At 39.5% G+C, this 26,391-nt stretch overlaps 1 protein-coding gene across 6 annotated transcripts in view; it reads right to left on the bottom strand.

The window, feature by feature from the left end:
- Positions 1-26,075, bottom strand: part of LOC135543192 (gastrula zinc finger protein XlCGF17.1-like) — a 32,855-nt gene extending 6,780 nt beyond the window's left edge. Inside the window, exons 1-5 of one of the 6 annotated variants that reach the window (XM_064970288.1) lie at positions 25,973-26,075; positions 25,207-25,464; positions 25,071-25,109; positions 24,126-24,371; positions 6,348-6,596 (exon numbers count right to left, since the gene is read on the bottom strand). In XM_064970288.1, the coding sequence (XP_064826360.1) occupies positions 6,348-6,596; positions 24,126-24,225 (349 nt within the window). In that variant the 5' untranslated portion in view covers positions 24,226-24,371; positions 25,071-25,109; positions 25,207-25,464; positions 25,973-26,075. Of the gene's footprint in view, positions 1-6,347; positions 6,597-7,185; positions 7,284-10,181; positions 10,274-18,127; positions 20,700-24,125; positions 24,372-25,070; positions 25,110-25,206; positions 25,465-25,972 lie in introns of those variants that run through there. The other 5 variants (XM_064970294.1, XM_064970293.1, XM_064970289.1 and 2 more) reach the window with 5 other exon arrangements.
- Positions 26,076-26,391: the final 316 nt, after the last annotated feature.

The raw sequence follows: 26,391 nt of genomic DNA, 5'->3' as shown, positions 1-26,391 counted from the left end.
AAAATAATAGTACTTCCTGGATGGATTTTCCTCTGGCTTTTGCCTGCCATATCAGTGCTGTTATACTCAGACATTATTTTAACATTATTTTAACAGTGTTTTCTATCCAAATCGAGTAATTATATGCATATCCTAGCTTATGGGCCCAAGTAGCAGGCAGTTTAATTTGGGCACGCTTTTCATCCAAAAATCCAAATGCTGCTCCCTTCCCTAGTGAAGTTAACTTATTTGGGGTAGGGGGCAGTATTGGGTAGCTTGGATGAAAAACGTGCCCAAATTAAGCTGCCTGCTACTCAGCCGAAAAAGCTAGAATATGCATATAAATAGAACATTTGGATAGAAAACAATCTGAAGTTTCTAAAACTGTTTGAATGATGTCTGTGAGTATAACAGAGCTCATATGGCAGGCAAAATCCGGAGAAAAATCCTACCAGGAAGTGGGAAATCTGAGGTTTGTAGTTATTCAACTCAGCTCCTATTGAAGATACCGTGTGATGTTAGTTATATTTAACTTCCCAAGGCTTCCACTAGATGTCAACAGTATTTAGAACCTGTTTTGAGGATTCTACTCTAAAGGAGGGGCTCATAAGGGCTCTATGAGTGAGTGGTCTGGCAGAGTGCCACAGCCTTGGTCTGGCGTGCTCACGTGAAAGGTAGCTACGTTCCACTTCATTTGTACAGACAAAGGAATTGTCCGGTTGGAACATTAATGAAAATTCATGTTAAAAACACCCTAAAGATTGATTCTAAACATCGTTTCACATGTTGCTACGGACTGTAACGGAACTTTTTTTGACTTTTCGTCTGAAACTAGTGAACGTGCTTGGTGAGCTTAGAATGTGTACTGAACGCGCCAACAAAAGGAGCTATTTTGAAATAAATGATGTACAATATCAAACAGAACAAGCACTTATTGTGGACCTGGGATTCCTGGGAGTGCATTCTGATGAAGATCATCAAAGGTAAGTGAATATTTATCATGTTATTCTGACATCTCTTGACTCCAACATGGCGGAAATTTGTTTGGCTTGATTTTGTTGTCTGAGCGCCGTACTCACATTATGCTTTTTTGGTAAAGTTTTTTTGAAATCGGACACAGCGGTTGCATTAAGGAGAAGTGTAGCAATAATTCCGTGCATAATTATTGTATTTTCATCAACATTTATTATGAGCATTTCTGTAATTGATGTGGCTTGCTGCAAAAATCACTGGATGTTTTGGAACTACTGAACGTAACGCTCTATGTAAACTCAGATTTTTGGATATAAATATGAACTTTACCGAACAAAACATACATGTATTGTGTGACATGATGTCCGAGGAGTGTCATCTGATGAAGATCATCAAAGGAAGATGATTAATTTTATCGATATTTCTGCTTTTTGTGACTCCACTCTTTGGTTGGAAAATGGCTGAATGCTTTCTGTGACTTGGCTCTGACCTAACATAACGATATGTTCTGCTTTTGCCGAAAAGCGTTTTTGAAATCGGACACTGTGGTTGGATTAACGAGAATTTTATCTTTAAAATGGTGTAAAATACTTGTATGTTTGAGGAATATTAATTATGGGATTTCTGTTGTTTTGAATATGGCACACTGCAGTTTCACTGGCAGTTGAAAGGTGGGACGCTTGCGTAACAAACGGTCCCAGAGAGGTTAATTAACAGAAACACAGCCTAAAATCCCCAAAGAGCAAGCAATGCAGATGTAGAAGCACAGTGGCCACAAAAAAACTCCCTAGAAAGCAGGAAGAAACCGAGAGAGGAACCAGGCTCAGAGTGGTGACCAGTCCTCTTCTGGCCATACCGGGGGACAGAGTGGTTTGAGCAACTGAAAGGTTGCAAGATCGAATCCCGAGCTGACAAGGTAAAAATCTGTCATTCTGCCCCTGAACAAGGCAGTTAACCCAATGTTCCGAGGCCGTCATTGAAAATAAGAATTTGTTCTTAACTGACTTGCCTATGTCCAAACGCTAGCAGGACACCTACGACAACATCCGGTGAAATTGCAGAGCGCGAAATTCAAAATATAAAAATCGGAATATTAAAAATTCAAGTGTCTTACATCATTTAAAAGATTCTTATTAATCCAATTGCGTTGTCAAATTTGAAAAAGGCTTTACGGAGAAAGCATACCACGCGATTATCTGAGGACAGCTCCCCACATCAAAATACTTTTTCAACCAGCACAGGCGTGACAAAATCACAGACAGCAATTTAAAAAATCACTTACCTCTGAAGATCTTCCTCTGATTGCAATCCCAAGGGCCCCAGCTACACAATGAATGGTCGTTTTGTTCGATAATGTCCTTCATTATATCCCAAAAAAATCAGTTTAGATGGCGCGCTTGATTCAGTAGGTCACTTGTTCAACATGCACACAAATGAATCCTAAAAGTTACCGGTAAAGATCGTCCAAAAAAGTCAAACAACGTTTCTAATTCATCTTCAGGTATTCTAATATGTAAATAAACAATAATATTTAAGACTGAGAATAGTGTGTTCAATAGCAAAGATAAATAAGAAGAGCGCACTCTCGTTGATGCGCGCAACATGACTACTTTTCGAAATGGGGGACATCTTGGAAAAACTACAAATACTAATTTTTCAAAAAACAAGCATGAAACCCTTTCTAAAGACTGTTGACATCTAGTGGAAGGCCATATGAACTGCAATCTGGGTCCTATCTATTTGTATATCCCATAGGCAAGCATTGAAAAAACCGGTGACCTCAAAAAATAAATATTCCAGATGGATTTTCCTCAAGGTTTTCGCCTGCCATATCAGTTCTGTTATACCCACAGACATTATTTTAACAGTTTTAGAAACGTCAGAGTGTTTTCTATCCAATGCTATCAAGTATATGCATATCCTAGCTTCTGGGCAGTTTACTTTGGGCACGTCAGTCATCGGAAATTCCGGACAATAACCAGTATGCTAAGAAAGTTAAATAAGAAAGAAAGTTAAATAAGAAAGTTAAATAAGAAAGTTAAATAAACATATATATTTTTTAAATACACTACGATTAGTGGTGAAATAAATGAATAAATTCTAAAGTTACAAATGTCCATGTTTTTGAAAGAATAGCACATTTTTTGTCCAATCAAAGTGATCAGAAATACAGTGTAGACATTGTTAATATTGTAAATGACTATTGTAGCTGGAAACGGCTGAAGATATCGTACAATGCTGTGTACTACTCTCTTCACAGAACAGCGCAAACAGTCTCTAACCAGAATAGTGTCTAGAAGGTCAGCATCCCGGAGTCGCCTCTTCACTGTTGACATTGAGATTGGTGTTTTTCGGGTACTATTTAATGAAGCTGCCAGTTGAGGACTTGTGAGACGTCTGTTTCTCTAGACACTCTGAAATACTTGTCCTCTTGCCCAGTTGTGCACCGGGGCCTCAAACTGCTCTTTCTATTCTGGTTAGAGCCAGTTTGCACTGTTCTGTGAAGGGAGTAGTCCACAGAACTGCACGATATCTTCAGTTTCTTGGAAATTTCTCACATGGAATAGCCTTCATTTCTCAGAACAAGAATAGACTGATGACTTTCAGAAGAAAGGTCTTTGTTTCTGGCCATTTTGAGCCTGTAATCGAACCCACAAATGACTCAGATACTCAAATCGTCTAAAAAAGGAATGTTTTATTGCTTCTTTAATCAGCACCACAGTTTTCAGCTGTGCTAACATAATTGCAAAAGGGGTTTGTAATGATCAATTAGCCCTTTAAAATGATAAACTTGGATTAGCTAACACAACATGCCATTGGATCACAGGAGTTTTTTACTCTGACATGCACTGTCAACTGTGGGACCTTACATAGACAGTGCGCCTGTCCAAATCATGTCCAATCAATTGAATTTACCACAGGTGGACTCCAATCAAGTTGTAGAAACATCTCAAGGATAATCTCATAGCAAAGGGTCTGAAAACGTAAAAACATAAATAAGCAATTGTAATTTTTTTTTCCATTTGCAAGAATTTCTGAAAACCTGTATTCGCTTTGTTATTATTGGGTATTGTGTGTAGATTGATGAGGAAAAACATGTAATCAATCTTACAATAAAGCTGTAACGTACCAAAATGGGAAAAATGGGAAGGGGTCTGACAGTGCCCTCGGAAAGCATTCAGACCCCTTGACTTTTTCCACATTTTGTTATGTTACAGCCTTGTTCTAAAATTAAATAAAAAAATATCCTCAGCAATCTACACACCCTCATAATGACAAAGCTAAAACAGGTTTAGAGATTTTTGCAAATTTATAAAAAAATTTAAAAACAGAAGAACAAGACAGACTCAAAATTGAGTTCAGATGCATCCTTTTTCCATTGATCATCCTTGAGATGTTTCTACAACTTGATCTATACAACATATGAAATATATACTACTGTTCAAAAGTTTGGGGTCACTTAGAAATGTCCTTGTTTTCAAAGAAAAGCACATTGTTTGTCAATTAAAATAACACCAAATTGATCAGAAATACAGTGTAGACATTGTTATTGTTGTAAATGACTATTGTAGCTGGAAATGGCAGATATTTTATGGAATATCTACAAAGGTGTACAGAGGCCCATTATCAGCAACCATCACTCCTGTGATCCAATGGCATGTTGTGTTAGCTAATCCAAGTTTATCATGAAAAAACACTTTTACAATTATGTTAGCACACCTGAAAACTGTCCCAAACTCAACACCACAGATGCTAATATATGCATATTATTATTAGTATTGGATAGGAAACACTCTGAAGTTTCTAAAACTGTTTGAATGATGTCTGTGAGTATAACATAACTCATATGGCAGGCAAAAACCTGAGAAGAAATCAAACAGGAGGTGAGAAATTGATTTTCAAAACAGTGCCTATTGAATTCACAGTGAGATATGGATGAGGTTGCACTTCCTAGGGCTTCCACTAGATGTCACCGTCTTTAGAAACTGCTTTGAGGATTCTACTATAAAGGAGGGGCTCATGAGAGCTCTTTGAGAAAGTGGTCTGGCAGAGAGCCTCGGTCTCATGACACTTGCTCCCGACAGAGTTAGCTCTTGCTTTTCTTCAGACAATGAAATTCTCCGGTTGGAAACGTATTGATGATTTATGTTTGATTGCATACATCATTTGATTTGTTTCTACAGACTGTAATGGAAAAATGGTTGTGTTTTTTTGACTTGGCTTTGACCTAACATAATCATATGTTGTGTTTTCGCTGTAAATCACTTTTTAAATCGGACACCATGGGTAGATTAAGTGACCCCAAACTTTTGAATTGAGATCAGGTGCATCCTGTTTCCATTGATCATCATTGAGATGTTTCGACAACTTGATATATAAAAATATTAAATATATATGTATCAGATATAGATCATCAGGATGTGACAGTCCACTGGTTATGTTCAACACTTCTCCAATCGTTGCCTAGTTAAATAAAGGTAAATAATAATAATAGTTAGGCTCTTTATGAGCATTAGCTGCTACTTCTCTCAATCCCGTTTTAAAAAGTCTCCCTGTGTGACATTCCTTGACACCAACCAGAAATGTTTCCTTGGCCAAATATTACCAGATTGTCATAAAAACAACATGTTCTCTCATTTCTGCATCACCAAATGTTGTGAGACAAAAGAGTAGGCTAGGTGAGCATCAATCGCTAGTTCGGTGCAGCAGACTGCAGGGGTGTAGTGCTGCAAGTGATGAGCCGCCACAATGGTGTTTGTTTAGTAAAGTTAGATCAATGTCTTGGACGATCACCTAATGATTAATTAGTAGTCAACATCACCAAATATTATAGCATAACATTACTGTTACAACAAACAAACAAAAAACTAATTTCCTACAAGATTTTAGGATGGTTTGCTGAATCGTCCCAAACTCAACATTGCGCAATTAGGCAGAATGTGCTTTGATGAAAACAAAATACAGGAAGTCAAAATAATTTAACACCATCTGCTCTAATTTGCTCACCAAACAGTAATCCAAGAAGATTTAAATGCATATTCCCATGAAATTGATTGAGATCAAACGATTGGCATGCAGACGCAGCTTAGTCATTTCACTGGTAAAACGTGAATAATTATCATTCAATATTGACAGTGATGATGCCATGGCCTATTTTGAAATGAGGTATGCCTAACTTAGTGATTGAGGGTATTAAACATTTTCAACGTTCTTGAGACAATGTGTGGGCAAAGGCAGGCGTTACAAGTTTAAATAGTTTTTGCTTCGCTGTGAAGTCTTCAGTTGTTCAGGGATGTATGATGTCAGAATTACAGAATTCAACCGAGCAATAGACTGGTCATAACTTATAGAGGTCTAATATATGAAGATAACTTATAGATAGAACCAGCTCTTACCGTGACTAACAGTTGTCCTAATCTTCTCCTCCTCTTCTTCATCTTTAATGTTGACATTCAGCTCCAGTGTTTGACTGCAGTCTTCCAGCTTCACTGATGCCATCTCTGGATCCTGCAGAGCAAACTGGGCTCCACTGTCACAATCAGGACCCAGTGACTGTAGGTTTGGACTCAGTGTGGAAGGAGAGAGGCAGGCTGGGTTTGTCCTCACTGTTGATGTTACCGGCCGCAGACTTAATCTGAGTCGGCCTGTAGTAATAAAGACAAATAGACAAAAAAGTTATTTTCTTGACAGTTCTGGCACTCTATTCTGTAAAAATACTTTCTTGTTCAATTATCTAATTTCAGTAGATCCGGTAGGTAATCCTTGACAAAACATTCATTCACATTAGACACATTTTAAATTGCACAACATAAGTGCACTTAATCTATAGTAGATTTCCTAAATTCACATAGTAGTAGAAATGACTCAAAAACCATTTAGTACAAGATCGCAGTATGTTTCAGGCAGCACTATGTACTATTTTATGTACTATTTTACTGTTCTATAACCTTGTCTTCCCTATATTATTTCACTCACAAAAACCAAATGTATTTCCCATTCACACCATATTAAGAATTATCAGGGGTCGTACAGTGGCAAGTCAAATTCAAGGACTTTTTCAGGCACTAATATTTATTTACTTGAAGCCCCGTGTGAAAACCCTGAATTATAGATAAAGATTGAAACAACTGAATGTGTCTGAAAATTAGTAAACATGTAAAGAACTGATCATCATCACATTCAGCTTCAGAACTGTAGAGCAACTGAAATGTTCTCTCTCTGATGAGGCACTACCTGCACTGAAGTCCGTTGATGCAGATCTCCTATGGTATCATGGCGGTCCGCAAAAACAAACGTTTAAGGTGCAGGTCTGTCTAATTCTGTACTAAGAAAATAAAACAAGAAATCCCTAATTAACTTCTACCACACCCTCCCCTTCCCCAAATAATAAACTATATCAATAGATCCCTTTCTGTGTTTGCAAACATTGGGGTTTATATCATGCTGAGACAATCCACCCCAGGTTATCCAGCTTATCAAAAACCATACCGACAGTAACATCTGTTACCCCCAACAACTGCTGCAATTTACAAGATAACTTTCAACCTGGTATTTCTGTTTTACACAATGCAAGTTGTTGATAACCTCACCAATGAAAGCTATGAAGTACATATTATTCAATATTAAAGTATCCTTTGCCACAGTGCATTTATGAACGCAAGATTTTTGAACAGGCCTCGAAACCATGTCATGACTAGTAGAAAGACCAGTTCTGACAGTAGGTTCTCTTACAACTGGACCAGCCATGGAAGCTCCATCAGTCTGACAGTAGGTCCTCTTACTACGGGACCAGCCATGGAAGCTCCATCTGTGTGACAGTAGGTCCTCTTACTACGGGACCAACCATGGAAGCTCCATCAGTCTGACAGTAGGTCCTCTTACTACGGGACCAGCCATGGAAGCTCCATCAGTCTGACAGTAGGTCCTCTTACTACGGGACCAGCCATGGAAGCTCCATCAGTCTGACAGTTGGTCCTCTTACTACGGGACCAGCCATGGAAGCTCCATCGGTCTACACTGTAGTTCCACCAGTCTGTCTTACAGCCTCTGCATATGATACATCATGACAGATTCTATATCTCTGAGCATCTCTCTGCACCTGGCATCCACCAAATGCTGCTCTGTGTCCTTCACACAATTGCAACACTTAACAGTCACATTGCTCCAACATTCACTGTAATCATGTTCCCCACCAAACTTGGCACATCTTTTCACTCAACAGCTACATGTTCCATTCTTCAGCATTTAAAACCACTGTGATGATTCACTGTTGCTGATCCAGTTTCAACTGTTCTGCTATGGAACCCTGACCTGTTCACCGGACATGCTACCTGTCCCAGACCTGCTGTTTTCAACTCTCTAGAGACAGCAGGAGCGGTAGAGATACTCTCAATGAGCGGCTATGATAAGCCAACTGACATTTACTCCTGAGGTGCTGACCTGTTGCACCCTCGACAACCACTGTTATTACTATTATTTGACCCTGCTGGTCATTTATGAACATTTGAACATCTTGGCCATGTTCTGTTATAATCTCCACCCAGCACAGCCAGAAGAGGACTGGCCACCTCCCTTTTCTCGAGGATTCTTCCTAGGTTCTGGCCTTTCTTGGGAGTTTTTCCTAGCCACTGTGCTTCTACACCTGCATTGCTTACTGTTTGGCGTTTTAGGCTGGGTTTCTGTACAGCACTTTGTGACATCAGCTGATGTAAGAAGGGCTTTATAAATACATTTGATTGGTTGATTGATGAGGCTGGGTCAAATTCTCTGACATTGAAGCTAATGAATCCTATTCTGTACTTTTCCAGACAAAACCTTCTAACACCTCAACAGCACTGATAAGCTCTCACTTTGTTAACCCTCTTTCCTACTGATCAACCTTTAGGCTTCAACCACTCTGTCTCCCTTCATATGTTCTTTAACAATATCATCCATGGACATAGATATTGGGACCTTATTAAGAGAGATTATTACTCCCTTCAATGTAGCATCAGCTCCAGGGTCATGGCTTCTGAGCTTTGTCCCATTATAATATTCCTTTTGAAGAATCTTACCTTGCTGAACCTGACCAGTACACGATATTAACAATCTACTATTTATTTTTTATTTCACCTTTATTTAACCAGGTAGGCTAGTTCAGAACAAGTGATAATTTACACGGATGCGGCCATGTTTAACTTCACCTCTTTTTATGGCCTTGGTTAATCAGGGTGTGAATGAGGCCCTGTGGTCTCCTCAAACAACATCCCAACTTTCCACTCCGGACACATTATTAATCGAGCTCCCTACCTTGGGCCTCTGGAGATTCTATACTACATGCGCCTCTGCTTCAAGTATCATTATATCTGTTCTTCCTATGTCTTCCCACAACAGACCATTCACATACTAGGCCCTCATCCTCCCACTCCTTATCATTAGAACTGTCCCCACACTGATCGCATTCCAGCACAGCTGTTGCTTCACAAACTCTCTCTCCATTTCCATTGTTTCAGGGGTGTCAAACTCATTCCATTGAGGGCCGAGTCTGCGTTTTTTTTCTTTCAATGAAAACATAGACAATCAATTGAGGTGAGTTCCTCACTATTTAGTGACCTTAATTCATTAATCAAGTACAAGGGTGGAGCGAAAACCCACAGACACTTGGTCATCCATGGAATGAATTTGATACGTGCTCAGATTCATCCGCATTCATCGACGCCATTCCATGCAGTTGGCCTCTCTCCAAATGGTGAAGGATAACTTCAGTTTGCTTCCCTCTATTTTGACACTTATTCACACACCCTCTTGTCGCCATTTCACCACGAGCAAACTTCAAGAAAGACGACGAAAACCGTTGAAGAATGCCATTTGACGAGCCTTGTCCGAACCATCCAGATCTCGCGATCTGACATGAACGAAAAAGTGTATGTAAACTCGCGAGATCAGGATGGTTCGGACGAGGCTATTTACCAGCTCATAAGCATCATTTTACACAAAACCAAGAACATGTAAAAACGAACTCAAAGTGGACTTTGACGAAATTATGTACATACACTCAAGACAAACCTAAAGTCTAGCTTAGTGACTTGAAAAATCGTTTTAAATCACGTTCTTCACTCACTCGGTTTGACCCCAAAATAACACATACAATTAAAACCTTTACCAAACGTGATAATAGTTTGACGGATTTGTTACCTAGCAAAGGATATATTCTTTCGACATTAGAAACTGTAAACGTGCTATTTACATACCTACAATAATACATTTGAAACGGACACAACCACTATCGACATAACACAGTTCTGTTGTTTTCTTCCCGGAACTTCCTGATCCCAAATGCGACGTCAACTTTTTCTCTGGTGTACTTACACAAATATAACGTGTCTGCCGCCACCTACTGTACGGTTAGTAAACTGTTAAAAGAAATACATGTCAATTGCGGAAACAACGACTTCAAAACAAAATACAAAAATAGATAAATAAAAACATCCCATTGGTGACTTTAACTGTGCTACAGGCAACAATTTAATTAAAATGTTTATTCCATCAAACTATGAGGATTCTGTGTTATGCACTATAGACCGTTACCATATATGTGATTGAATATTATCTGCTATTGGCTTGTGTGGATGTATGTATGTGTTATGCAACATTGCTGACTTTTTTATTTATTTTTATTTTACTAGGCAAGTCAGTTAAGAACAAAATCTTATTTTCAATGACGGCCTAGGAACAGTGGGTTAACTGCCTGTTCAGGGGCAGAACGACAGATTTGTACCTTGTCAGCTCGGGGGTTTGAACTTGCAACCTTCCGGTTACTAGTCCAATGCGCTAGCCACTAGGCAACCCTGCCGCCCCAATTGTTAACATTGTTAACAGTTTCAGGGCCATAGGCCTTTCTCATGATGGAAAAATACAGAATAAAAAAATTAAACTGACACATACAGAACGTCGTGGAGCAAACCACAGACTGTTTTTTGTTAGAACTCAAACTTAACAATAACAGAAACCAGATATGTGATAACGGTATCTAGGGAATGAGCGCATAGATACTCGACACAGCAACAGTTACATCTATCAACTGGAGCGCCCGGGGGCTGGTACCAACTCCTACGACAACAATCAACGATAGCTAATAAAAAATACATAGCATACAATCGGTGACTCAGTGTCATATTTATCTTGATACCTTATTCGAATTAACACAACTCTATCAGTACACAACGCAGAACAACAACCAGGCTGAGGGTCAGAGGCCAAAGCCCGCGGACAGGAATATTCCAAGTTCAGACAGAAGGGGGGTGTCAGATCGCTATGATCGCCAGGAACTTTACTTTTGGTGTCTGTTTTTAATTGTTGCGCTACTGGTGCTGCCTGTTGATGTTAGGTAGGCAGCTTCAGCAGCTGAATGATGTTAACATCTTCGGGTTTTGTTTCATTAAATATATTTTATTTTATCTGGATGCTTGTGTGAGTGCTCTGAAGTCGGAGTAAATTGCCAGAGCGAATTTAGAAATGCACCCTGAGTGTTGGAGTGTGCCCCTGACAATCCGTACATGTAAACTACAAGAAAATCGTTTGCTTAATATATAACGAATTTGAAATGATTTATAATTTTACTTTTGATACTTAAGTATGTTTTAGCAATTACATTTACTTTTGATACTTATGTATATGTTAAACTAAATACTTTTAGACTTTTACTCAAGTAGTATTTTACTGGGTGGATTTCACTTTTACCTTGATAGGAAAGGACTCAAGTATCTTTACTTTAACTCAAGTATGAAAATTGGGTACTTTTCCCACCACTGCCTGCAATGCTTCCAATGTTAATTTCTGAACTCCCAAAAACCTTTCAGCCGCACGAACAATTAATATTTACATTCGGTATTCTTCAACTGGTAAACGACATTATGAATCTCAACAGGCTGTGGGGGCATCCCCTGCCATAGCTTCCTCAGCACCAATCGCTCTTTAAACTATTTCCCGCGCCTCCCAGTAGGAGAACTACTGTACAGCTTCTTGATGTGGATGTTCCCTGAAAAATACAAATGGATACATGACATTGGTCAGTTTCGGTGTTATGAAACTGATGGAGACTATTTGTAAACATTTTTTTAAAGTATTTATTTAACTAGGCACATAGCATACATAACAGGATAGGAATATTAAAGTGGCAGTTCGGTGAATTAGCATGGCAGGTTAGGAGACTGAGGTTAAGGTTAGGAAAAGTGTTAGGCTTATCTACAATTTTCAACAAGTGTTGTCCCAACGCAAAAGAAACGGTAATGGACCAATGGGGAGCATCAATTGGTGTAAACTAGATATCATGAAAACACCCGATACGAGAGAACGCCCCTAATTGCGGTCTGCAATTGCACACGTCTCGGATCAAGGGGCCAGGCTTCCAGTCTATACCCATGCTTTCCACTGTGTTCAGAGGACATTTTCGGTACTGCAGTTCAGCTGAAGCACGGCCCAATTCCCCCTAACGGTCCCATAGTGAAGTCAAAAAAAAAAGACAATTTAGTCATCAAGTTTGTAAATAAAACATCTTTGAATTATTCAAGTAACTGCCCTGGAGTCAGATTTTTTCCCATCACTCACAGCTAAAGATAACTATTTTAGATTCATGATGTGAGGTGGGTGAGTTTATGTCACATGCAGATGCTGAAGGGAAAACACACCTCTTGATCTGCGTGTTTATAATGTAGGTTAAAGGTGCCTTTTGTGACTTGGGGGCAGTATTTTCATTTTTGGAAAAAATAACGTTCCTATTTTGTCAGGACAAGATGCTAGAATATGCATATAATTGACAGCTTAGGATATAAAACACTCTAAAGTTTCCAAAACTGTAAAAATATTGTCTGTGAGTATAACAGAACCGATATTGCAGGCGAAAGCCTAAGAAAAATCCAATCCAGTAGTGCCTCATGTTTTGAAAGCTCTGCGTTCCAATGCGTCCCTATTGAGCAGTGAATGGGCTATCAACCAGATTACTTTTTCTCTGTATTCCCCAAGGTGTCTACAACATTGTAAAGTAGTTTTACGCATTCATGTTGAAGAATACCCGTAAGCGGCTACATTGCGCAAGTGGTCACCTGATGCTCCCAGAGTGATTCTCGAGTAAAATACAGAGGTAGCCATTATTCCAATCGGTCCTACTGAAAAACCAATTGTCTCGGTGGATATATTATCGAATAGATATTTTAAAAACACCTTGAGGATTGATTATAAACAACGTTTGCCATGTTTCTGTTGATATTATGAAGCTAATTTGGAATATTTTTCAGTGTTCAGGAAACAGCAGAGGGAACACCCCCCTATCCACATCGATGGAACAGTAGTGGAGAGGGTAGTAAGTTTTAAGTTCCTCGGCGTACACATCACAGACAAACTGAATTGGTCCACCCACACAGACAGCATCGTGAAGAAGCCTCTTCAACCTCAGGAGGCTGAATAAATCCGGCTTGTCACCAAAAGCACTCACAAACTTCTACAGATGCACAATCGAGAGCATCCTGTCGGGCTGTATCACCGCCTGGTACGGCAACTGCTCCGCCCTCAACCGTAAGGCTCTCCAGAGGGTAGTGAGGTCTGCACAACGTATCACCGGGGGCAAACTACCTGCCCTCCAGGACACCTACACCACCCGATGTCACAGGAAGGCCATAAAGATCATCAAGGACAGCAACCCCCAGAGCCACTGCCTGTTCACCCCGCTATCATCCAGAAGGCGAGGTCAGTACAGGTGCATCAAAGCTGGGACCGAGAGACTGAAAAACAGCTTCTATCTCAAGGCCATCAGACTGTTAAACAGCCACCACTAACATTGAGTGGCTGCTGCCAACACACTGACTCAACTCCAGCCACTTTAATAATGGGAATTGATGGGAAATGTAAAATATATCACTAGCCACTTTAAACAATGCTACCTAATATAATGTTATCATACCCTACATTATTCATCTCATATGTATACGTATATACTGTACTCTATATCATCTACTGCATCCTTATGTAATACATGTATTACTAGCCACTTTAACTATGCCACTTTGTTTACATACTCATCTCATATGTATATACTGCACTCAATACAATCTACTGTATCTTGTCTATGCCGCTCTGTACCATTACTCATTCATATATCTTTATGTAAATATTCTTTATCCCCTTACACTTGTGTCTATAAGGTAGTAGTTTTGGAATTGTTAGCTAGATTACTTGTTGGTTATTACTGCATTGTCAGAACTAGAAGCACAAGCATTTCGCTACACTCGCACTAACACCTGCTAACCATGTGTATGTGACAAATTAAATTTGATTTGATTGATTTGTTTTGTGACTGCAATTTCCGGGCGATTTTTCAGCCAAAGGTGAAGAACAAACAGAGCTATTTCGCCTACAAAAATAATATTTTTGTAAAAAAGGAACATGGGCTATCTAACTGGGAGTCTCGTGAGTGAAAACATCCGAAGTTCATCAAAGGTATACGATTTAATTTGATTGCTTTTCTGATTTCCGTGACCAAGTTACCTGCTGCGAGCTGGACAAAATGCTATGCTAAGCTATCGATAAACTTACACAAATGCTTGTCTAGCTTTGGCTGTAAAGCATATTTTGAAAATCTGACATGACAGGGTGATTAACAAAAGGCTAAGCTGTGTCTCAATATATTTCACTTGTGATTTTCATGAAAAGGAATATTTTCTAGGAATATGTATGTCCGTTGCGTTATGCTAATTAGTGTCAGTCGATGATTACGCTACCTCATGTGGGATAGGGAGTCACTAGAGGTTTTAAAGGTGCAGCCTCGTCTCATAGACTAGATGTAACATAGTAAATATAAATCCGGGACTCTCAAAATAGTGTGATTTGTTACATTATGGTTCCATAAGACAGACAGTTACTTAATAAATGGAATTTGGTGGTGCTGTACTGTAACAGAGAGCTGAGCCAGTTGAAAGTATTGACAACAGGGACATATTGTTGTTGACTGTGTGCTCCTTCATTAGTTTTGTGTTTTTTATTCATTTATTTCTGGTACCCTCCTACCTGAGAGGCATGAGGCTGTGTGGCGTTGCACTGTTAAAATCATCCCAGTGTGGAGATGAAACACCTGTGTTCTGCAAAGATACATGCTCTGTCCTCAATGCTCTACCTTGGTGTTTTAGTGTGGGTAATACAGAGAACCATTGGACATGCATTTTCCATTATACCATTGTGTTTACCACTTCAGATCCTTAAATTGTAGATTAAAGCATATACAGGGCATTATACAAGACCCCTTGACTTTTTCCACATATTGTTAAGTTTCAGGCTTATACAAAAAGCAAAAAAAGGTTTTTATAAATTTGCAAAAAATGTATAAAAATGAATACCGTATTTGCATAAATATTCAGACCCTTTCCTCTGAGACTCAAAATTCAGCTCAAGTGCATCCTGTTTCCATTGATCATCCTTGAGATGTTTCTACAACTTGATTGGAGTCCACCTGTTCAAATTCAAATGTATGGTACAGACAAATGATTGGACATGATTGGAAAAGGATCACACCTGTCTTTATAAGGTCCCACAGTTGACAGTGCAAGTCAGAGCAAAAACCAAGCAATGAGGTTGAAGAAATTGTCCGTCGAGCTTCGAGACAGGTTTGTAGTGAGGAACAGAACTGGAGAAGAGTACCAAAATATTTCTCAATTCTCTGTTGGCTGGGCTCCCTGCTTGTGCCGTTAAACTCCTGCCCCACTTTGGACACAAACCTTTTAAGGGCTCCCGAGTGGCACAGCGGTCTAAGGCACCTCATCTCAGTGCAAGAGACATCACTACAGTCCCTGGTTCGAATCCAAGCTGAATCACATCCGGCCATGATTGGGAGTCCCATAGGGAAGCGCACAATTGGCCCAGCATCGTCCGGGGTAGGCCTTCATTGTAAATAAGAATTTGTTCTTAACTGACTTAACTAGTTCCAAATAATAATAATAGGGACTCATGCATGCCAGCAAAGCCACTAAACAATACATTAATTGCACTATAACAGTGACCACAAACTATTAGGACCAACAGCAGTCTCAACAATTTACCACTACTACACCTGGCTATCAGCGGAGCCTTGTGTGGCAACGAAACAGTTCATTCAGCCTCATTGACTGACTTAAAATAACATGGCTGACTTACTTAAACAAATGTGGTTTCTACTGACAATTGATATGAACAAACATTAGGGGACGACAAGCGGTTAGGAGGCAATCTGTAATTCGACAAAGACATTAATGAGTGAGCTAGGACGAACGTAATCAATATAACTATTTGTTCAGCACTCTTGAAATGGACTGCAACAGAATTCAGAACATGGGCCGTTCTCCCTGAACGCCAAGTCAGAACCATAGGATAAATAAAGGGGCATATGCAGACAATGAAAATTCTTACAATATTCAATGATTACATTTCTCAAAAACAGGTTATAGGCTACATGTGAACCACCAAGTCAGAACAGTAGGCAAAATTAAGATGTGAAACTAGACCAAATTATTAGGGTGAGGCACATGGGCTACTGACATCTTACTACACAACATACACTTATTATTACTTTCTTAGCTACAGAATACACATCTCCATGGCATATTACATCATTTATGCAGCAGCATACAAGACATTATTGGGCTCACCTTGTTGTGCTGTGCTCACTCGAACAGGAAGTTGGCGCGGCAATCCTTCATGGGCATATTTTGTCATCAAACTTTGTCAACAAATTATGGCATTCTCTGGATTTATGGTGTTTTCAAGACAACTGGGAACTCGAAGAAAAAAAAGGAATCATGATGACGTCAGTGATCTTCAGGTCATAGCTGTAGAAAGAGGCCCGAGTTCCCAATTTACAATTCCGAGTTTGATGAAAGTTCAAAACGTATTTTCTCAGTCATAGCTTGTGTTTCCCCGAGTTCCCAGTTGTTTTGAACTCACACAAGTCAGCTTCATTAACAGCACAGCCAATGTTGAATGTTTACAATTTTAAACTAGGAAAAGAGCCCCATAATCTTAGACTTGGGACCACACAGCGACTCCACTGAATAGCAGGCTTATGATTGCTTTGCAATGCTTGCAGTTAGCCACTGATTCCTTCCAAACCACTCATTGTTGAATTTGCAATTTGTTGTGTGATGTTTATGTCCAACGGCCGATGAGCACCGATACATTTTATCTAGAATTTCTCTTCATATGACAAAGATTAAAAAAGGATTTGCCAGTAGATTTTCGACTTGAAACATGACTGCAAGCTCATATGTTGAAAGTGTGACGTTGACATGATCAGTCCAATCAAGGCGACTGTAGATATCACATGATTTGACATTATTTTATCTGTGGACAATGACCTTGAGCCTTCTTGGATTGGCACTTTTAATGTAACTCTATTGCAGCACCCAAGGGGCTTGAATTTTCAAGTTCTACCCTTAGACTTGGCAGTGAAGTATTGTCCCCCTGAATGACAGAACACTGAGCCAATCACGGTGCAAAGCTCCGTATTTTCTGCGGGCTTGCCCCACCTCCACAGAAAGCACTGAGCTCGGCTGAAACACATGCATTTTGGAGCTGCTTTACTCAAGAAAACAAAAAAAAGATTCCATGTTTGTATGTGGCTTTATTAACAACTCAATTACATGTTTTTTTAACATTGTTTGCAAACAGATTTTTTTCTCACTGTTTTATCTCTAAAACTGTGGCTTAAAACGGGTGGCTCACCTGCCCTGAACGATTAGTCGCCACCGAACTTATCGAGAACACTGCAGTCCGTCTGAGTGTTTAACCTTCCAAAGATCCCTAAGGTCACCCTGCTCCTTCGTACATCCCACTGGCTTACAGTCGAAGCTCACATCCACTACAAGACAATGGTGTTTACTTACGGTGCAGCAAGAAGAACTGCCCCATCTCTACCTTCAGGCTCAAATCCTGGATCCCAACCCGAGCACTCAGTTCTGCCACCTCAGGTCTCATGGCCGTTCCACTGCTACAGGGGGTCAAGCTCCCTCTCAGCCCAGTCAAAGCAGTTCTCTATCCTGGTACTCCAATGGTGGCACCAGCTTCCCTCTGATGCTTTACTAGCATCTTTCCAACTGCCCGAAATGGTCTGAAACACCTACATCTTTAAAGAGTATCACCCACCCCTTCAAAACAGAAATAATAATAATGTGACACTAACTCATTGAGGAAGAGAAATGTATTTATTGTGATATGTGGTTGTCTCACCTGGCAATCTTAAGATGAATGCACTTAATGTGCTGGTGACATCACAGGGTCAGAGAACTCCTGACTGTAGTCATACAAAAACACTCCAGGCACTCAGCCCATAAGAACCATTCATACTGTCAGATCTAATATGAAGAACTGTATACAACCATAAGAATCATTCATACTGTCAGATCTAATATGAAGAACTGAATACAACCATAAGAACCATTCATACTGTCAGATCTAATATGAAGAACTGAATACTAAAGAGACGAAGAGGTTGACCAGTACATATTCATGTAACTTTTTTTTTTCATTGGCAGATCAATAAAGTTTGCTTCAATGCAGTTATCCAACACAATCATGATCAGTAACTAAAATAACTAATCTAGTTTTAAAGACTATTAATAAACATGTATTCATTTCATAAACTGTGTATCATTAAATACAGTTGTAAAATCATCCCCCCCAAACTAATGGTGAAAAGTGATCATCACACCATCTCTATCTGATACATGTTAGGGGCGGTAGGTAGCATAGTGGTTAGAGCGTCGGGCCAGTAACCAAAAGGTTGCTAGATTGAATCCCCGAGCTGACAAGGTCTGTTATTCTGCCTCTGAACAAAGCAGTTAACCCACTGTTCCTAGGCCATCATTGTAAATAAGAATTTGTTCTTAACGGACTTGCCTAGTTAAATAAAGGTTCAACACATTTTTAAAATTAGTGTCTACTAGCTCATTCTCACAAAATACTGCAGAGGGACAACCTGGTCTCTGAGCAAAACGTATTATGTATTACAAAAACATCCGTGCCACTCCATTTAGTATGTTAAGTTACATTATATTGGCCTACCAATGTAAACTGAACTAAAATATAAACTAAACATGTAAGTGTTGGTTCATGAGCTGAATTAAAACACTCCTGCAATGTTCCATGTGCAGAAAAGGCTACTTTCTCTCAAATGTTGTTAACAACTTTGTTTATATCCCTGTTCGTGAGCATTTCAGCCTTTGTCAAGATAATCCATCCACCTGACAAGTGTGGCATATCAAGATGCTGATAAAACAGCATTATCATTACACAGGTGCACCTTGTGCTGGGGGGACATTAAAAGGCCACACAACATAATGTCACAGATGTCCCAAGTTCAGGGAATGTGCAATTGTCATGATGACTGCAGGAGAGAATTCAATATTTATCTCTCTCCCATAAGCCACCTCTAACATCCTTTTAGAGAATTTGGCTGTACATCCAACAGGCCTCACAACTGCAGATCACATGTAACCACGGCAGCCCAGGACCTCTTCACCTGCAGGATTGTCTGAGGTGGTGGGGGGAGCGGCTGAGTAGTATTTCTATCTGTAATCAAGACCTTTGTGGGGGAAAACTAATTCTTATTGGCTAGGCATGGCTCCCAAGTGGGCCTATATGCCCTCCCAAGTCCCACCCATGGCTGAGCCCCTGCCCAGTAATATGAAATCCATAGATATACGTTCATGTGATTTTAAGTTGGAAAGTTCCAAGAAACTAGTTCCAGTCAGAGCAGACGTAAGGCTTATCTCCTGTGTGTGTTCTCTGATGAACTTTGAGCTGAGTTGATGTTTTAAAACATTTTACACAGTCAGAGCAGAAGAAAGGCTTCTCTCCTGTGTGTGTTCTCTGGTGAACTTTTAGCTCTTTTGATGTTTTAAAACATTTTCCACAGTCAGAACAAGAATAAGGCTTCTCTCCTGTGTGTGTTCTCTGATGAACTTTTAGATCAGTTGATGTTGTGTAGCACTTTCCACAGTCAGAGCAGGAGTAAGGCTTCTCTCCGGTGTGTATATGTTGGTGTGTTTTTAAGGTGCCCAGATGAGAGAAACTCGCCCCACAGTCAGAGCAGAAATAAGGCTTCTCTCCTGTGTGAGTTCTCTGATGAACTTTTAGATCAGTTGATGTTGTAAAGCATTTTCCACAGTCAGAGCAGGAGTAAGGCTTCTCTCCTGTGTGTATACGTTGGTGTGTTTTTAAGGTGCCCAGATGAGAGAAACTCACCCCACAGTCAGAGCAGACATAAGGCTTTTCACCTGTATGTATACGTTCATGTGCTTTTAAGTGGGAAATTTGACAGAAACTAGTTCCACAGTCAGGGCAGAAGAAAGGCTTCTCTCCTGTGTGTGTTCTCTGATGAGCTTTTAGGTCATTTGATGTTTTAAAACATTTCCCACAGTCAGAGCAGGAGTAAGGCTTCTCCCCTGTATGTATACGTTCATGTGATTTTAAGTGGGAAAGTTGAGAGAAACTCGTTCCACAGACAGGGCAGAAGAAAGGCTTCTCTCCCGAGTGTGTTCTCTGATGAAGTTTTAGCACCGTCGATGTTTTGAAGCATTTTCCACAGTCAGAGCAGGAGAAAGGCTTCTCTCCTGTGTGTATTTTTAGGTGTATTTTTAGCTTTGATAGAAATGGGAAAATCTTTTCACAATGTGGGCAGTGATGAGACCTCTTAGCTCTGTGATCTTCCTGCTGTTGCTCTCTGGATGTAGAGAATGTCTGAACATGGTCTCCTGTGTGAACAACATCAGAAGAACCAGTCAGCTGGTGTGATATACATGCCAATCAAATGTATTTTATGAAGCACTTTTTACATTAGTAGTTGTCAAAGTGCATAACAGAAACCCAGCCTAAAATCCCCAAAGAGCAAGCGATGCAGATGTAGAAGCACAGTGGCCACAAAAAACTCCCTAGAAAGCAGGAACCTAGGAAGAAACCGAGAGAGGAACCAGGCTCAGAGTGGTGACCAGTCCTCTTCTGGCCATACCGGGTGACAGGTAGCGTAGTGGTTAGAGCAACAGAAAGGTTGCAAGATCAAATCCCCGAGCTGACAAGGTAAGAATCTGTTCTTTCTTCCCCTGAATAAGGCAGTTAACCCACTGTTCCTAGGCCATCATTGGAAATAAGAATTTGTTCTTAACTGACTTGCCTAGTTAACCTGTTTGGGCACATGTCCAAACGCTAGTGTGACACCTACGACAACATCTGGTGAAATTGCAGAGCGCGAAATTCAAAATACAAAAATCGTGAATATTAAACATTCATGAAAATAAATCATTTAAAAGCTTCTTTTTAATCCAACTGCGTTGTCAGATTTGAAAAAGGCTTTATGGAGAAAGCATACCATGCGATTATCTGAGGACAGCTCCCCACGTCAAAATACTTTTTCAACCACTAGGCGTCACAAAATCACAGACAGCAATTAAATAAAACACTTACCTTTGAAGATCTTCCTCTGATTGAAATCCCAAGGGTCCCAGCTACACAATGAATGGTTGTTTTGTTCGATAAAGTCTTTCATTATATCCCAAAACTGTCAGTTTAGTCGGCGCGCTTGATTCAGTAATTCACTCGTTCAACATGCACACAAACGAATCCAAAAAGGTACCCTAAAAAGTTCGTCCAAACAAGTCAAACGATGTTTCTAATTAATCCTCAGGTATTCTAATATGTTAATAAACAATCAAATTTAAGACAGAGACTAGTGTTTAATAGCGAAGATAAATAACGAAGAGCGCACTCTCGTTGATGCGCGCAACATGACTACTTTTCAAAATGGGGGACACCTTGGAAAAACTACAAATACTTCATAATTTTTCAAAAAACAAGTCTGAAACACTTTTTAAAGACTGTTGACATCTAGTGGAAGCCATAGGAACTGCAATCTGGGTCCTATCTATTTGTATATCCCATAGGCAAGCACTGAAAAAACCTGTGACCTCAGAAAATAAACATTCCAGATGGATTTTCCTCAGGTTTTCACCTGGCAAATCAGTTCTGTTATAGTCACAGACATTATTTTAACAGTTAAAGAAACTTCAGTGCTATCAATAATATTCATATCCTAGCTTTTGGGAAGATTACATGCAATTTACTTTGGGCACGTCAGTCCTCTGAAAATCCGGACAATAACCAATACGCTAAGAAAGTTAAATAAAAAGGTTAAAAAATATATATATACTACCATTAGTGGTGAAATAAATGAATACATTCTAAAGATTAGGGTCACTTACAAATGTCCTTGTTTTTGAAAGAATAGCATGTTTTTTGTCCATTCAAATAATGTCAAATTGATCAGAAATTAATGTTGTAAATGACTATTGTAGCTGGAAACGGCTGAAGATCTCGTACAACGCTGTGTACTACTCTGTTCACAGAACAACGCAAACGCAAACAGAACAACGTCTCTAACCAGAATAGTGTCTAGAAGGCCAGCATCCTGGAGTCGCCTCTTCACTGTTGACATTGAGATTGGTGTTTTGCGGGTACTATTTAATGAAGCTGCCAGTTGAGGACTTGTGAGACGTCTGTTTCTCAAACCAGACACACTAATGTACTTGTCCTCTTGCCCAGTTGTGCACCGGGGCCTCCCACTCCTCTTTCTATTCTGGTTAAAGCCAGTTTGCTCTGTTCTGTGAAGGGGGTAGTACACAGCTTTGTACGAGATCTCTAGTTTCTTGGAAATTTCTCACATGGAACAGCCTTCATTTCTCAGAACAAGAATAGACTGATGACTTTCAGAAGAAAGGTCTTTGTTTCGGGCCATTTTGAGCCTGTAATCGAACCGACAAATGACCCAGATACTCAACTAGTCTAAAGAAGGCCAGTTGTATTGCTTCTTTAATCAGAACCACAGTTTTCAGCTGTGCTAACACAATTGCAAAAGTGTTTTGTAATGATTAATTAGCCTTTTAAAATGATAAACTTGGATTATCTAACACAACATGCATTTTGATCATAGGAGTGATGGTTGCTGATAATGGGCTTCTATACACCTATGTAGATATTAGTAGTAATTTACCACATTTTGTTATGTTACAGCCATATTCTAAAATTGATTACATGTTTTTCCTGGGGATGTTTTTACAGCCTTACAAAATAAAAAAATATCCTCAGCAATCTACACACAATACCCCATAATGACAAAGCAAATGTATTTATTTTTAAAACAGAAAAACAAGAGACTCAATTGAGTTCAGATGCTTCCTGTTTCCATTGATCATCCTTGAGATGTTTCTACAACTTGATATATAAAAAATATTAAATATCTACTACTGTTCAAAAGTTTGGGGTCACTTAGAAATGTCCTTGTTTTGAAAGAAAAGCACATTGTTTGTCCATTAAAATAACATAAAATTGATCAGAAATACAGTGAAGACATTACAATTGTTGTAAATGACTATTGTAGCTGGAAACGGCAGATATTTTATGGAATATCTACATAGGCAAACAGAGGCCCATTATCAGCAACCATCACTCCTGTGACCCAATGGCATGTTGTGTTAGCTAATCCAAGTTGATAATTTTAAAAGGATAATTGATCATTACAAAACCCTTTTGAATTTATGGTAGTACCGCTGAAAACTGTGCTGCTCATTAAAAAAGCAATAAAACTTGCCTTTGCAACACTGCCTAGAAGGCCAGCATCCCGGAGTCGCCTTTTCACTGTTGACGTTGAGACTGGTGTTAATTGACCCCAAACTTTTGAATTGAGCTCAGGTGCATCCTGTTTCCATTGATCATCCTTGATATGTTTCTACAACTTGACATATTAAATATATATGTATCAGATATAAATCATCAGGATGTGGTAGTCTACTGGTTACGTTCAACACGTCTCCAATCGTTGTTGAGATCTGATATTCTGTGCAGCAAACAAATCATAATTCAATATTGACAGTGATGATGCCATGGCCTATTTAGAAATGAGGTATGCCTAACTTGGTGATTGAGGGTATTAAACATTTTCAAAGTTCTTGAGACAATGTGTGGGCAAAGGCAGGCGTTACAAGTTTTAAATGTTTTGCTTCGCTGTGAAGTCTTGAGTTGTTCAGGGATGTGTGATGTCAGAATTACAGAATTCAACCTAGCAATAGACTGGTCATAATTTATGGAGGTCTAATATATGAATATAACTTATAGGTAGAACCTGCTCTTACCATGACTAACAGTTGTCCTAATGTTCTCCTCCTCTTCATCTTTAATGATGACATTCAGCTCCAATGTTTGACTGCAGTCTTCCAGCTTCACTGATGCCATCTCTGGATCCTACGGTGCAAACTGGGCTCCACTGTCACAATCAGGACCCAGTGACTGTAGGTTTCTACTCAGTGTGGAAGGAGAGTGACAGGATTGGTTTGTCTTCACTGTTGATGTTACCGGCCTCAGACTTAATCTGAGTCGGCCTGTAGTAATAAAGACAAACGGACACAAAAGTTATTTTCTTGACAGTCCTGGCACTTTATTCTGTATGACTTAATCACATTTGTAATACGTTTTGGTGCATATATGCATTTACTATAGTATCCAAACAAGAAAGTGTCTGATTGCAGAACATTCCATAAAATTCTACAAAAATACCACCGGTCTTTAAAACAGCTGTAACTCATTCGCAGTTAAAAGGTACGGGGTGGCAGGGTCGCCTAGTGGTTAGAGAGTTGGACTAGTAAACGGATGGTTACAAGTTCAAACCCCCGAGCTGACAAGGTACAAATCTGCCATTCTGCCCCTGAACAGGCAGTTAACCCACTGTTCCTAAATAAGAAGAGGGATCTATGGAACTTTTTTCACATCTGTGCGACAAGGAAAGTGACAGTCTGCAACGATGGTCTACAGACATTCCACCGGAGTATAAATCAAATGTTGTTTTGACCAGTGACAGTGGTCGCATTCTAATTGCCTACAAACAAGTCGTTAAAACAAGTATGAGCTAGATTTTACAGTTAACTGGTGTTCTAAAGCCTAGTGTTCCCATTCCCACCTTAATGTATTCAGCCATCCAACATTACACGTAACATAAGGGCTCATATTGGGAAGTGCAAATAATGGCAGTCTCGGCAGATCTACGAAGTAACCAAGGTGTCTTCTATTCTGAAAATACTCACAGTAACTGGAGAATCCACCCTCTGTGTTACAGGGAGATTCTGGTAGAGGAGAGTAACGTACAAACGACAGGCTTAGTGATGAAGATTTAGATAGTATGAAAAATGTTCAAGTAATATGACCTTTGTGTTTAATTACCTGGCCTTGGCACACAGTGCTTTGACTTCATTTTCCTTGATGAGTTCACAATGCTTAAGTTGTTCTATCCGTCTGTCCAGATCACTGATGTCCCCCATTGTCACACACAATCCTCACTCTGGGGTCTGGAGGAGTCACCTACAGGGCCTCGCAAACACAGAGTGTATTCTTCACACAGTCACCCTGGTCCGAAACACACACACACTCTCGCTGTTCAGGCAGTTCTAGTCACAAAGAGAGATCGGCAGATAGAGGGATCTATGGAAGAGTAAGAGAAAACATTTTTTTAAAGCATGGTAACATGTAGACATTGTTATATGTCTGTTCTGTTCAATGTGAGGGCTTCAAATAGTGGAAACCCCAATAAACTAACTAGCGTAATAGTTAGCGTTACTAGCGAAGTTTGCGAGTTAGTTAGCATGAAGTGAGTTAAACATTAACATAATAACGTTAGTTAATTGGTAACGTTAGCTCAGCCAGCTAGTTGGCTAGTCTTTTCACTAAGGTTGGTATTATGGCTATATTTGTGTTCATATTTAATACTCAGTTTGTGGTAGAAAAGATAACTGCGTTGTTAGGATTAGCTAACCAGTTTCGATAACAACCTTGGCCTGTTTATCAGGTACTTACGAAATGCTAACGTTGCTTAGCTAGCTAATTTAGCTTGCGAGCGAGCTGTTACAAATGTTTTCTTGTCGAAACGGCGTAATCCAAAACTAACATAAATATCTTTGAATATTGGGGAAGAAGAACTCGAAATACATACATATAGCTGTTTTATTCCACGTAAAAGCATTTTTTCCGCTCCACCACGGTTATATTTTTTCACTGGTTCACCAAACCACACGGGCTCTGTCTGCAACTTCCGCTGTCGGGGACGCGCATTTTGCAGTCATGAAACGCGAGGGGAATTTTTCAGTTTTTAAGCAAATGATGAGATGAGACAAGGAAAATATAGAAACTTTAAGGAAAATGTATATATACTTAGTTTTTTTTGTTTAGCGCACATAATAAAATAAAACTTAACATGCAACAATTTAAAAGATTTTACTGAGTTACAGTTCATGTAAGGAAATCAGTCAACTGAATTTTTGTCCCCCCTAATCTATGGATTTCACGACTGGGAATACAGACAGATATGCATCAGTTGATCACAGATACATTAAATAAAAAAGGTAGGGGCAA

This window comes from Oncorhynchus masou, chromosome 7, assembly GCF_036934945.1.
Source record: "Oncorhynchus masou masou isolate Uvic2021 chromosome 7, UVic_Omas_1.1, whole genome shotgun sequence".
NCBI lineage: Eukaryota > Metazoa > Chordata > Actinopteri > Salmoniformes > Salmonidae > Oncorhynchus > Oncorhynchus masou.
The sequence above is the reverse complement of the archived record's forward strand: the minus strand, read 5'-3'. Positions and strand labels throughout refer to the sequence as shown.